The sequence below is a fragment of the Eupeodes corollae genome, chromosome 1 (genome assembly GCF_945859685.1).
Source record: "Eupeodes corollae chromosome 1, idEupCoro1.1, whole genome shotgun sequence".
In the NCBI taxonomy this organism is placed as follows: domain Eukaryota; kingdom Metazoa; phylum Arthropoda; class Insecta; order Diptera; family Syrphidae; genus Eupeodes; species Eupeodes corollae.
In genome coordinates, this window is record NC_079147.1 from 305,304,586 (window position 1) to 305,319,821 (window position 15,236).

The window sequence follows — 15,236 nt, forward strand, 5'->3', positions numbered from 1 at the left end:
ATAAATAAAGGAATTCCAAAACTATCGGCTTACATATTTATATAATCTTTTTCATATTCTATTGATAAGAGTGGTTTGTTTCGAGGCACAAAGCTCTAAGCGCTTCTAAATGTAAAAAATGTCTTACCGTCTGTGGATGAACTTGGACAGTTATGTTTCTATTGAGGTCTTCCACTATTTCCACTGCCAAATTCCAAGTTTTGGGATTACTTTGTAGAATCCTTACTATACGCCTTTTGGTTTCTTTAGTATAAATTTCCCACTTCCACTTGGTCTTGTTAAAAATCCGTTTGTTTTATAAGAATTAATAAAGCACTGAACTGTGGAATGTGTCTTTTTCACAATATCAGCGATTTGCCTTAGACTTTTCTTTTCGTCCCACAACTTAACAATAAGTTTTTTCATATCAAGTGAAGTTTTTGTGTTTTCCATTTTTTTTTTGTAATTTCTCTTATAAATGTTTACTCTGATGATTTAAAAAACCTCCTGGATCACGGTTCTATACAGTATTGTAGCTACAAAGTGTACAAGTTTTTGTTTGGTTTCATAAAACGGACTTTATTTATTGAATTCGTTTTTATTTATTAAAATGATTAATTTAGAAAAATGTGTTTACTTAATCTGGAGGTTAAACAAAATCCCTATTTTTGATAAGTATTTTTTTTTAACTCCATAGATAATTGCATTTTAACAAAAGAAAATCGACTGTACAACTTTTTGTGGGTTCACTGTATGTTTTTTTTAATTTCTACAAAAATAAAATAATAACAAACAATAATAATAAATTAATTATGCAAGACCAAGTAGGAACTTTAATACACTCGTATTCCAAGCCACATCATGTGATGCAAGTAGTCTTTTAATAAATCATCAATCTGTATAGAATTATCTTCAATAATATTATTTTGATAACAATATTTTAATCAAAACTCGCATTGAATTTGTAATGAGAATCAGAGATTGAAAAGCATTGAATTTAATCCACGCAAGAAATTGCTCAGCATCTATTTTTAGATTGTTTTTTTTTTTAAAGAATTTTGAAATTTTTATAAACATTTTGTTTCTCTTAATTTCAGATGTCATCCAGTCAAACATTGATAGACTCTCAATCAACATAACTTGAAAAATAAAAACAAATATTAAAATCAATAAAGACAACGCATTTAGGTTAAATCCAATGTTAGCAAAAAGTTCAATTATTATTATAAGTATGAATAATCGTTACTGTAGTGTAGAAATTAAATAGCACATTATAAATAATACAATACAAAAATATGCTGTTTCCAACATCGTGTGGCCCTGGGCCACCAACAATAATATCCAATGATTTGGATTTGACCGCAATGGAAGAATGGAACAACAGCAGGAGCAGCAGCAGCGGACATCAAATGCGTGACACTGACCATCATCATGATCACAGCAATCAGAACCAGAAGCAGGAACAACACCAGAACCGCCGTCGTCAATCAACAATACCATCTTGGATCTTAACTTTAATCGTATTTTTATCTTTATTCAATTTGCATCAGGTCACGGCCGAAAAGAGCAAACAATGTGAGTACGAGTATCTATAAAATTTAAAGAAACCCTATTTTATTTTTAATTTAAAATTTATCGCAAATGTACATTGTATAAAAACGTACGACACGACTTTTGTTGACAATTGTAGTAGGTATACGTTAAACGTTGTAGTACGAGTATGGTGATAGTGGAGTATTGAGTATGGCACTGTGGCCTAGTTGGGGCGCTTCGGCTTGGGTTCCTCTTTTGTGGAATTCAACCCAATTTAATGTTTTTTTTTTGTGTTTGTCTCCTTGGAGCTTGGATCACACTTGGCGTAATCTGATTACGAAAAGTATTTCTCTTCCAAACCCCATCTCTCCCTATACCATCCTACCATCCTACCATCACCACCCCCATACCCCACAATTCCATCTATCCTTCTACTATAACCATCGAGCAGAATTCCTTGAGGACATTTTTCTTTCTGCTCGTTTCCTTTCAGTGAAATATGAAACGAGAGGCATCTGGCTGGCATCTAGAAAAATAAAACTTTTGACAGAATCTTTGTACAATCAAAACTTTTCTATACGTACATACATATACATATACATACATACATAAAACGCCCTCCCGAAAAAATTAAAAAAAGAAAAAAAAACAAGAAAAGAAGGAAAATGCCAAGAATCACTTTTATAGACTGCTAATTACATCCTGTTAATAAAAATAAAAATAAGAAAAAGGAAAAATTAAATTCTTTGAAAGTTTTTTCCCTACAAATGTGATCGGTGGGGGGGTTGGGGTTGGCTTGGGTTAGGTCCTGGTAATTTGAAGGACTATGGCATGACGATAATGATGGGGGCTATGTTATATGTACATAGGTACTTACTGTTCCTGGTTTATGTATTGTACATAGCAAGGACCTAGTCCTAGGTCCTTTAGCTCGCACTAAAGACGAACTGGACATGATGTTTTTTACTTCTTCTTCTTCATTCTTTCTTTCGTTTTTATTTTGTTTTTTATATAAGTTCATATAATTTTTGTTTTTAAGTAATCCATTTTGATTGCCCCAAGGGCTGATGATGTAGTTTATTATAATGAAGAATGAGTTCACAGATGACATAACTGTGGAATGGCAAGCTTTTATTTGCGCCCTTAAATGAATTCATGGTGTTTGTTGGCCTATTTGATTATAGAGGATAATATCAATTACGGTGTTTTGTATGTCTGCTATTCTTGACCTAGTCTACTTCTTTTCTCTTTCCTATAGCTTTTGAGATCGTAAAGAGTCTTTGATTGTATTGCTTGAATGATTTACCATCTGTTTACATATCTTCTATAATGTAGGTACACAAAAGGTCTGTTTAGAAATTTTAACATTTTTGTTTGTTCAAAGTCAGTAAACGCTGAAAAACCTTTAATGGTTCTTTTCAATTTGAAGCCCCTAGAATGTTTCTAATTTGAAATGCCTCACTTTTACTTGTACTTTTGATATAAGTAAACAATTGTTGAATTATAAAATAAGAATGTGGCAGTTTGTCAAAAATTCAAAGCTGCTGAAAAGTGTCATGTCTTCACCTGTACGTACCTACTTGAAAGCGTAAATGATTTTATGGGACCCATCTTTTTTCTCAGCCGTCAGTAGTGAGACTCCTTAAACCTTTGAACATACATATTTCCGCTGGCCCGAATGATATTCCCGCTATTGTTTAAAAGAGATGTTCTTCAACGCTGGTAAAAGCATCATCTTTAGATCTCGTTCCGAGTGGATGGAAAACGGCATTTGTCTAGCCAATACAAAAAAGGTGAATCATTCCAACCATCTAGTTATCGACTGATTGCACTTACGTCCCTTCTTTCCAAGGTAATGGAAATCTTGATTAACTATAAGCTCAAAAAATATCTCGAAGAACGAAGGTTTCTTAATGAGCGCCAATACAGCTTTCGTAGAAATAGGTCTACTGGTGATCTCATGGTTAAACTCGTCGAACAGTGGAACAAATGTTCACGTCTTTAAGGAGAATGTAAGACCATTGCAATTGATATTTCAAAAGCATTTGATAGAGTTTGGGATCAAAAACTTCTTATCAAAAATGCGTGCCTTGCGTTGTGACGAACCCTGCCTTCGTTGGATTAGAAATTACTTTTCGGACAAGTACTACTGATGGATGGGTTCAATTCTGAGAAATACAAAATTAATGCTAGTGTGCCCCAGGGTTTTGTTTTGTCTCCTTCACTGTTTTTCTCATATTGTTTTTAAATGATCGCCTGTCTAAGGCGATGCGAAAAGTTTGTTTCCCCCTTTGATCATGGCTGAATCACAAACACGCTTCAGCTTCTCCTTCACCTGACGTTTACGAGTTCAGCCCTACGAATTCAATGCATGCTATTATAATGGAGCTTCGACCTCACGTTTTGTTTCACAATCGTAAGGAAAAGAACGTAATGTGACTCCAAACGGAAGCTCTAGTTCAATTATCTGAACATTTGCTTTGTCTGAAAGCTCAACAGCTGTAAAAAAATGTCAACATACAAAATATTTGCTCTATGTGGGAATGAAATAATAGAAATGTCATTCAAATCAACCTCGAAGCCGAAGCTAAAGCGTGTTTGTGATTCAGTGATAAGACTCATGGCTTCAGCTTCGGCTTCGACTGACGTTTAAGAGTTCAGCCATAGGAATTCAATGCATGCTATCACAATAAAGCTTCGACTTCACGTAACGTAATGTTACGTAATGTGACTCCAAACGGAAGCTCTAGTTCAAATTTGCTGAACATTTGCTTTGTCTTACAACTTAACAGCTGTAAACAAGTCAACAAACAAAATAATAGATGCTTTTGGAGGAATTTCCATTGGTTATTATAGGCTATTTAAGCTACTTCCGCGATAAATTTAATTTTTTCGATTTCAAAACTCATATTTTTTTTATTTTGAGAAAAATAACAGCTGCTAATGACAGAAGTGTCATTTTAGAAATGTCGTATTGGAAGTGTCATGCAAAGCAACCTTGAATCAGGCCCAACGTAACGCAGACGAAGCTGAAGCTGAAGCGTGTTCGTGTTTAAGCCATTATGTATGTCCAAGGCTTTAGAAACTCCCAATCTCTAGGCTGATACTTGCTCTTGCAACTTACTCTGGTATCTTGGACAGTTTGAAAATTAGATCATTAACATTTATTGTTGACGATATTATCGTTGAACCGTTTAGGTATCTTGAACTTGGCTCTTGTTTCAACCTTTTTACCGTTATTTTAAAGGTTGCTTCTTTAGAGAAAAGGCCAGCTGCATTCCTTCCCTTAAACAGTTCAACCGTAATACTAGTGTATCTAGAAAAGCTTATCTGTGTGCCTTTGAGCCCAAATTCTGTCGTTCATTAGCCGTACTTCGCGAATGTTGCATGCTTTATCACACTATCGTTTCCAGTCATTGTAATATTCAGGAATCCAAAATCAATGTTCACCAACACCTTCTTTCAAGCCCTCTTCCTAATGATCACACTGTCTTGGCAAAATAAGGGTATACAAAATCGTCTTGAATGTATGACTTAAAATTTGATTTTGGTTTTCTTTTCTTAAAAATTATGTGTCCAATGTCCATTCCCGTTTGTATTTGAAAAAAGTTCGATTCCTCTCCTTTTTTAAAGGCTTTTGAAGATGTTCAATGTTCCGATATTTAGAGGTAAGTTATGTGGGAATGGCAATAAACGTCAAATATCGATTCAAAAATTTTTCCGGATCGATGATGAAACGATAGCTATAAATGGTCCCTAAGGAAGGAAATTAATTTGTTCAACTAAAGAGTATTCTATTAAAATCACTGTACAGCATTTAGATGGAGTTTATTAAAGAGTTTCGTAATTAAGACTTTTGACAATAACCACGTAAGTAATAAAGTTTATCTTTCAGTTAAATAAACGGTGATTTTTTAAGAGCTTGAGAACTTAAAAAAAAAAAATGCATAAAATTTGCAAAATCTCATCGATTCTTTATTTGAAACGTTAGATTGGTCCATGACATTTACTTTTTGAAGATAATTTCATTTAAATGTTGACCGCGGCTGCGTCTTAGTTGGTCCATTCGGAAAGTCCAATTTTGGATAACTTTTTCGAGAATTTCGGCCGGAATAGCCCGAATTTCTTCGGAAATGTTGTCTTCCAAAGCTGGAATAGTTGCTGGCTTATTTGTGTAGACTTTAGACTTGACGTAGCCCCACAAAAAATAGTCTAAAGGCGTCAAATCGCATGATCTTGGTGGCCAACTTACCGGTCCATTCCTTGAGATGAATTGTTATCCGAAGTTTTCCCTCAAAATGGCCATAGAATCGCGAGCTGTGTGGCATGTAGCGCCATCTTGTTGAAACCACATGTCAACCAAGTTCAGTTCTTCCATTTTTGGCAACAATAAGTTTGTTAGCATTGAACGATAGCTAACAAATAGATAGGTCCAATGATTCCACCAGCGTACAAACCACACCAAACAGTGCATTTTTCGGGATGCATGGGCAGTTCTTGAACGGCTTCTGGTTGCTCTTCACTTCAAATGCGGCAATTTTGCTTATTTACGTAGCCATTCAACCAGAAATGAGTCTCATCGCTGAACAAAATTTGTCGATAAAAAGCGGATTTTCTGCCAACTTTTCTAGGGCCCATTCACTGAAAATTCGACGTTGTGGCAGATCGTTCGGCTTCAGTTCTTGCACGAGCTGTATTTTATACGGTTTTACACCAAGATCTTTGCGTAAAATCTTCCATGTGGTCGAATAACACAAACCCAATTGCTGCGAACGGCGACGAATCGACATTTCACGGTCTTCAGCAACACTCTCAGAAACAGACGCAATATTCTCTTCTGTACGCACTGTACGCATTCGTGTGGTTGGTTTAATGTCCAATAAAGTAAACTGAGTGCAAAACTTTGTCACAATCGCATTAATTGTTTGCTCACTTGGTCGATTATGTAGACCATAAATCGGACGTAAAGCGCGAAACACATTTCGAACCGAACACTGATTTTGGTAATAAAATTCAATGATTTGCAAGCGTTACTCGTTAGTAAGTCTATTCATGATGAAATGTCAAAGCATACTGAGCATCTTTCTCTTTGACACCATGTCTGAAATCCTGCGTGATCTGTCAAATACTAATGCATGAAAATCCTAACCTCAAAAAAATCACCCTTTACAAACATTTTATCAAATGTCATTTTGACACAAGCAAGATTGCCTTATGAAATAAAGCCAGAGTTATGTTGTGGCCTGTTCTTTCCATGAATTTTAATCGCCGCTGCCAATGATCCAAACAAGTCAGATTTTAATCACATTGTTCGAAACAACTTATGAGCTATGACACTTTAAATGGCAACTGAGTTTGACAGATGTCAAATGCCAGCAATACCAACTTTTACCCACAAAGTCAATCAATCAAAATCAATGAGCGCATTCACAAAGTTAGTGACTACGTAGTCAAAGTTCATCAATCCGGAACTGTCATATTAATGAAAAATACAAGTATATAAAATAAGAAACATTTGTGTTTTTAGCACTTTAAATAGTTTTTTATTTTTAAATTCAATAAAACCAAATAAAAGATATGATTGATTTATATTTGTATTTAAATACCGAGAGATTCATTTCGTTTTAAATTCTTGTGTCCTTACCGAGCAGCTGAATGTGAAACGTCAAAACCAGTATGCTCTAACTACGTCGGAGGGGTAATTTCAGCTACCTTTGTCGTTAGATTTAGCCAATCAGGATCCCTTGACTGCGTAGCCACTAGCTTTGTGAAATGTTCTAGCACTCATAGAACTCGCTCATTTGAAGGTATTCGCATTTGACTCTTTTGAGGCGATTCATTTTGAATTTTTAACATCTTATCTCTCGCTCTCTCTCATTTAGAAAATAAAATAAGAAATTGTCCGACTCATTCTCTCAAGTAGGTTTTATAGTTGTATCTTCAACTATAAAACCTACAAATATACACAGGAACTCTTATAGTCCTACGTAAAATATGTATAGGGCTCTTAAATGTATTCCACAGGGAACTTGTCCTATATATTTACATCATGTTCTTTATAAATACCTAAGCTTTAGGTGAAATTGACTCTGTAGCAAAAAGGTAGGTTATAAGTTTCAAAATTCTTTGACCCTCGCTACGCTACGCTATCATTGCCGTACTAAAGTCGACATCATAACAAAACAAAATCAATCAACAATTTTTCCAAGTCAAAACTTCTTTTATACTCGTTTATATCCGTCTTTTGTTATTTGGACAATTAAACATCTAAAAACTTGACTTGTTTCAAAAGTAGGTTGGTATGTTCCTACATTTGTACGAGCATAACGCAGAACTTCAATCGCACAAATTGTTAAGATAATTACGATTGTTTCGGTCGTTTTTGTTGTGAAAACAATCAACTTTCGAAACTCAAACTCCTGTACGAGCGTAATCAATCTTCCTTTTTGGCTTTGGAATATAGGAATGTGTGTATCGTGTATATCCTGATCCTGACGACGACGACGACGCGGATGGTCCTGGGGTTTTATACCGTCACTCTGCCATCATAGTCCTACATATATATGGCGAATCACATTTCAAAATACCTATAAAAACAAGACACGGGGCTTTTTGGTCGCACATCAGCATCAAAACAAACAACAACAACAAAAAAAGGAATAAATGACAGAAAAACCATCACGAAAAGTCTGTTTAAATCCAGACTTTGTACAAGGACACATAAATTCCATGACATCCTCCTAATCAAAGGACTTTTACGTTTTACGTACCTCAATGAGAGCTCGCGACGACGATGCTCGGCTTCGGGTGCCGCTGCAGCTCGGATTCCCACAAAAATGGAGGAGGTGGTTCATCATCTAAGAGCAATCACAAAACCGCCACCATCACAATTCACAATTCCTTATAAATCGGAGATTCATGTACGTTGTGTACGTATAATAACACGTCCTCGTTCTCGATATCTTTCGGCTGGAATTTTATTTTATCCTGGCGTATTTTTTTTTAAACATATGAATATATATATTTTTGTTTGTATATATGCTTTAATATTACGCCTGGTTTTCCAGGTTTTCCTTTTTTAAGTTTTCATCAATTTATATCCTGTGCGATGCCATTTTTGTTTGTCAGTCTTTCCGTCCGTGTTTAGTTATTGTTAGTTGTTCGTCGTCATTGTTGTTGGTATGTTCCGTTTACCCATGCGATATGAAAGAATTTAGCCAAAAGATTATCCTTCATCAAAAGGGGATGATTGAAGGATTATTTTCTTGAACACAGAACACACAAAAAACATCTTGTCCTTTAAGGATGTCTTCTTCATCTTCTCCTTTTCTTTTTTGTTTGTTGTCAGATTTCTCTGGATTGGATAAGATGTCCTTATGAGAAATTGTTTTTTTATTCTTTCTTATTTATTGAATTCAAAGCCAAGAATGAGAGGGAGAAAATAAAATAACGAATAAAGTTTATGTTATTTGATAAACTGTAACTGATTTTAGTTGTAGTGGAATTGGTCCTCGAGATGAAAGTTCTATTATCCTCATAAATTGCATGTTTAAAGTTGCCGAGTGGGTGGCAAGGCAAGGCAAGGCGCAGCGCGGCGCGACTATGATGACGATGGGGCACTATAACCGTGATCCTTGATAGCTGATTCATGTATTATGTCGTAAAGTACTTTTAAACTGGGCCACATCGATGAAAAGTTTTTTTGTGTCTCAATAAAGGCACATTATTATAAGGCCTCCTGGAGTAGTCTATATGGCAAAAGTTTTAAAACTAGGACAGGGACTTATCACCCTGTCGAAATATGATATAGGTACAAAAAGTGTGGTATATGTGAAACTTTAAACTTAAAATACAAAAAAATATTCCTAAAAAGACTTTTTTTTTAATACTTACGTATTTAATAATTAAAGTTGGCAAGTTCGTTTTATCGGTTTATTTTTCGTCTAGGAAAGCTGGCTTAGGGAATTTAAAGTGAAGGTATTTTAAAAAAGATTTATAATGAGCCAAAACGTTAAAGTCATGTGGGAGCATTTTAAACGATCAAGCAAAATGTTAAAGTCATTTTAACGAATTAAACAAATTTAAAAGATTTTATCATCCTACTTTGGCTCCGTTCATTTTTGTGTTGGATAGGTTTTTTCCACGTTAAACACTAACAAAAAGTTATCCGGATACCCTATAGGTCTGAGATTGAACGCAGCCTTTCTGTTAAAAGTTAGAATCACAAAATGGCTTCTGACATCTTTGTCAGATATATACAAAGTTGACATTTCCAATTAATAGGTGCGTTCCACAGATTGGATGCGTTCCACAGATTGGCTGCGTTCCACAGATTGGCTGCGTTCAATCTCGTGTTGGATAGGTGGATTTTTTGATACCTTGTTGAACGAGTTGGATAGCTGTACTGAGATAGCTGTCAAAAAATAAAAACTACTTTCAGCTGTTCACAAAAAGCCGAGAAACATTTAAGCTTATTCATATTTCTTAATTTTATTTCTAATTCCTTCTCATCAAAAATTCACCTGTGTTCTTCAAAACCTTTTGCAATTTCTTGAAAAATTGTTCTTCGCCTGGTTTTTGGGTTTCGGAGTTGGTCCTTTCTCTTTCTGCACTTCTCCAAGAAGAGCGGAATGAATTTATGTTCCCAGCCTTAAAACAAGGGAATAGAGTGGTTCTTCTTTGGTGTTTTGAATCATCTGAAAGAATAACTAACCTTTTTTAACGACATTATTTGCTGTAGCTCCACAAGCTGTCTGCCTCTGTCTGCTTTTATACATAAAAACAAAAAAGTTAGATTTATTTATTTCCACAAGATTAATATATAATTACCTGTATTTTGTTCTAACTCTGAAACAGGGTGAGGTTGTTCAACTTTTAGAATGCTGAACACTAGACTGGAGGTAAGACCTAGCAAATTGGTCATCTACAAAACGAAAACAAAATAAGTCAATTTTGAAGTAAAAAAAAATAGATCATAATTACCTTCTGCAATTTGGAGGCAAATATCTTTTTTATTGTCTATTATGTACACAACATCAACAATAAAACTTCAACTAACATTTTGTATCTTTTTGTTTACCAACAAATACAAAAGGCTGAATTTTCAAGTTTCTTGAAATTCAAACATGAGTTAAATCAGCTGTTCTGTCAGATACCTACATACTCCAGAAATTTTCGGATACCCTTGGATTCCTTTTTTTACATCTCAGCTGTTTTTGATCAGCTGTTATTTTACACGTGAAACACTAACAAAAAGGTATGCGGATACCCTACCTGTCTGGCATTGAACGCAGCCATTTAGTTTTTTTTCTGAACTGTCACTATGACGTATTCAAATTCCGTATTCCATTTCAATAAAAGAAAATAGTACTTTTTTTTTTAAATAAGAATCGCTCTGCTTGATGAACTTTACATTATCTGCGCTTAATTATCAAAAACAACCGAAATGCGTTTCATTCAACAACAATTTCAAATCCAGGTTTTTATAAGGTGTTTGAAAAGTAAAAAAATAGAAGGGAAAAAGAGATAGCTGTATAAAACTTTTATCAGGGTAACTTTCAACTATTGGATCTGTGATTGATTTCATATACTTTCGCCTTCGCCTTAGACGCAGATGTCATCATACCCAAAAAAGAAATGTTAGCTGCATTTACACATAAGGCAAATTTGATTTATTTCCTAATGGTTTTCATGAGATTAAAGCATTAAATACAACAAATTATCTTTTTGGAGTGAAAATTTAAGAAAATATTAGCTTATATTTGAAATCTTTGGGGACTTATGTACATTCTTGAATTTGAATTGATTATTGAATCGAACTTGAAAAGAATTTTTGAAAATATTAAACTACGCTTGTCAAACCTGAAGTAAATTTAATTTAAAAAGAAGCATGCAATAAATGTACATCGTATTAATTTTTCAGAAGAACTTAAGTTTTCTGCAGAATTAGAAAATATACACTAAATCATCTTAAGGGCCTTGCACATGAGAGAGAACAACGAATGAACGAACGGACAAACAAACGTGATTTTACACATTTCTTTAAGTCAATTTCGAACAAAAACACATTTAAATTATAAGAAACCAATTGATACTTACATATGTTAAGATAATAAAATTTGCATTTTTTTAAAACAAGACAATTAAAAAAAAATTGGTAGTAACGAATTGCAGTGTGGTTACTACGAACTGTCAAACTCTATTCGCGTTCCACATACCATTTACATTGCGACGAATAAATTGTTCGCGCTCAACTTAAACTCAAAATTATACCACTCTTGTTTTGTTTTTTGTAAATGGTAATTATAAAGTGACAATTCGTAGCTGTCTGCGAATAGAAATAAAGCTCATGTGAAAGAAAAGTGCAAGATGCTTAACACATTGCTACAAACTGCGAACTGTGGATGTTCGCATATTTTGACTTTTCTTTCACATGAGCCTTATTTCTATTCACAGACAGCGATGAAATGTTAATTTATATTTACCCTTTTCAACAAGCAAGACAATAGTAGTTTAATAGTGTGGATGTTATGTGTACACCGAATAGAGTTTGACAGTTCGTAGCAACCACGTTACTACCAAAGCACGTTACGCAAATTTTATTATCTTAACATACAAGTATCAATTGATTTCTTATAATTTAAATGTGTTTTTGTTTGAAATTGACTTTAAGAAATGTGTAAAATCACGTTTGTTCGTCCATTCGTTCATTCGTTCTTCGCTCTTATGTGCAAGGCCCTTAAGACAATTTCTTAATCTTTTGATATAGGTATAGATTAAAATTCCAGTGGAAAGCGATATTTTACAGAATGTTTAATAAAATCAATTCAGCAAATGCTCAAAAAGTCATAACATATTTGGGAATAAAAACACGCTTAAGGGTATGTCTCCCGCAGAAGCGAACTCAGAACTCATGTAAATGAATTTGAATGTATTAGTGAAAGATCGTTACTCTCTTCATTATCAAATTCAAAATTTGAATTTCTAATTACTCTATATTTGCCTCTTGATCTTTTTTGTCTCTCAGAGCGAGGTATATATTTTCGCACAAGCAGCCAATCAAAGAAATAAGAAATAGAACAACGTTGCATGATAAACCGGTTTTTTTTTTTGTATGGCTAGTTAGGTAGATTTGTTGTTGTCTTTTGCATATGGTTCGAATTTTATAAAGCAAGTGGGTATTTTGCTATCGAAGGAGATGTTTTTTTCTTGAATTTCTTTTTTTGGTCGACATTTTCTAATTATTGAAAATACCTATTTTATTTTAATATTTTTTTAACTTCCCATTGGAAGTTATTGTAATGGGTCCGATTTGTCAAATTGAAAATTTTGACATTTCTCGCGATTTCAAGGTCCCTAGAGTCGAAATAAAAGGTTTTTAGAAACATGTCTGTGCGTGCGTGTGTACGTACGTTCGTACGTCCGTACTTTCGCGACGTTTTTTTCGTCGTCCATAGCTCAAGAACCAGAAGAGATATCGACTTCAAATAAATTTTGTTATACAGATAATAAGGCGGAAAGATGCAGAAAGGGCTCTCAAGAAAATTGCGTGTGTGGTTTCTTTTACCATAGCAGTTTGAAAAAAAGGTGAAATTGTTGGTTAACCCTAAATATCTTACGAACCAAAAACGCTAGAGACTTGAATTAAATTTTATATAATATATTGTAACGTGATATCAACATGTATATTTTTTGAAAAAACTCCATTAAACGGTTTTTTTCATAAATCAAAAAAACTGAAAAAAATGTGTCACCTACCAAATTTTACGACTAAAATATGATTTCATCTCCAAAACAATTTTGTGCAATGAAAAATAATGTTTTTGACATCTGATAAAATTTTGAGAAAAATCGAATTGACAGTTTTTTTTTATAAAAAATAAAAACCTAAAAAAATGAATAAAAGTTGGTAAAAATTGATTTTCGACTCAAATATCTTTTCAAAACTTTTGTCTTTCAAAAAATATTGTTGTCAACATTTAATAAAATTTTGAACAAAATCGAATTGACAATTTATTTACAAAAAATTAAAAACCGAAAAAAAATTAACAAAAGTTGGTAAAAATTGAATATCGATTCAAAATTCTTTTCAAAAACTTGAAAGTTAGACTTCAAACTTATTTTATCTTATAAGAAATATTGTTTTCAATATTCAGTAAAATTTTGAACATAATCAAATTGATAGTTTTTGTACAAAAAATTAAAAACCTAAAAAAAAAATTAACAAAAGTTGGTAAAAATTGATTTTCACCTAAAATATCTTTTCAAAAATTTGAAATATTGGCTTTAAACTAATTTTATCTTATATGAAATATTGTTTTCAAAATTTTATAAAAATTTTAAGAAAATCTCATTGACAGTTTTTTTTACAAAAAATAAAACTCTAAAAAAAACTATACTAAAACTTGGTAAACATTTACTTTCGACTCAAATAGCTTTTCAAAAATTAAAAATATTGGCTTCAAACCTTTTTTTATTTCACAGAAAATATTGTTTTTGATATTTAGTGATTTTTATATAAAAATCCAACAGTCCGTTTTTTCATAAAAAATAAAATCTACAAAAAATAAAACGCAAATTTGCTAAAAATTGATAGACAAACTTTTAAGCAAGACAAATCGACAGACGGGATGGGAAGTTATCAGTGTGGGTCGCATCCCAGCCTCTTTTTTGGATTTTATTTATGGTCAGCTGCTTTTCTTAGATAAAAGAAAAGGCAGAAGTTTAATAAAATAAGGAAGATAGGTATGTAGGTGTGTATGTTCTTTTTTTTCAACGTGTATGTAATACACCTACCTACTTGATGGAATTTCGCTGTCACTTTGCATGGTTTGATCGTTATTTGATTGAATATTATGTACGTTAAAATAACCACTTGCCACGGAAAAAATTCTTAAAAACGAGGCTGGAATGCGACCCACACTGATAACGTCCCAACCCGTCTGTCGATACATATGTCTTGCTTAAAAGTTTGTCTATATGTACTAGTATCAATTTTACCAAATTTGTGTACTATTTTTTGTAGACTTTATTTTGTATGTAAAAACGGACTGTTGGATTTTTATATAAAAATTACTGAATATCGAAAACATTATTTTCTGTAAAATAAAATAAGTTTGAAGCCAATATTTTTAGTTTTTGAAAAGCTATTTGAGTTGAAAGTAAATGTTTACCAAGTTTTAGTATAGTTTTTTTTTAGAGTTTTATTTTTTGTAAAAAAACTGTCAATGAGATTTTCTTCAAATTTCTATCAAATGTTGAAAACAATATTTCTTATAAGATAAAATAAGTTTGAAGCCTAAATTTCAACTTTTTGAATAGATATATGAATCGATATTCAATTTTTACCAACTTTGAGTAAAGTATTTTTAGATTTTTATTTTTTATAAAAAAAACTGTCAATTCGATTTTTCTCAACATTTTATCAGATGTCAAAAACATTATAATTCGTTGCGCAAAATTGTTTTGGAGATAAAATCATATTTTAGTCGTAAAATTTGGTAGGTGACACATTTGTTTTCAGTTTTTTTGATTTATAAAAAAAACCGTTAAATGGATTTTTTTCAAAAAATATACTTGGTTGATATCACGTTACAATATATTATATAAAATTTAATTCAAGTCTCTAGCGTTTTTGGTTCGTAAGATATTTATGGTTAACCAAAATGTTCACCTTTTTTTCAAACTGCTATGGTAAAAAAAACCACCCACGCAATTTTCTTGAG

At 32.9% G+C, this 15,236-nt stretch overlaps 1 protein-coding gene across 1 annotated transcript in view; it reads left to right on the forward strand.

Annotated features, from left to right (window-relative positions):
* Nucleotides 1–1,369: 1,369 nt before the first annotated feature.
* LOC129942369 (uncharacterized) overlaps nt 1,370–15,236 on the forward strand; it is a 52,622-nt gene continuing 38,755 nt past the window's right edge. The window contains exon 1 of the mRNA XM_056051265.1: nt 1,370–1,554. Within this exon, the coding sequence (XP_055907240.1) occupies nt 1,389–1,554 (166 nt within the window). The 5' untranslated portion in view covers nt 1,370–1,388. The remainder of the gene's footprint in view (nt 1,555–15,236) is intronic.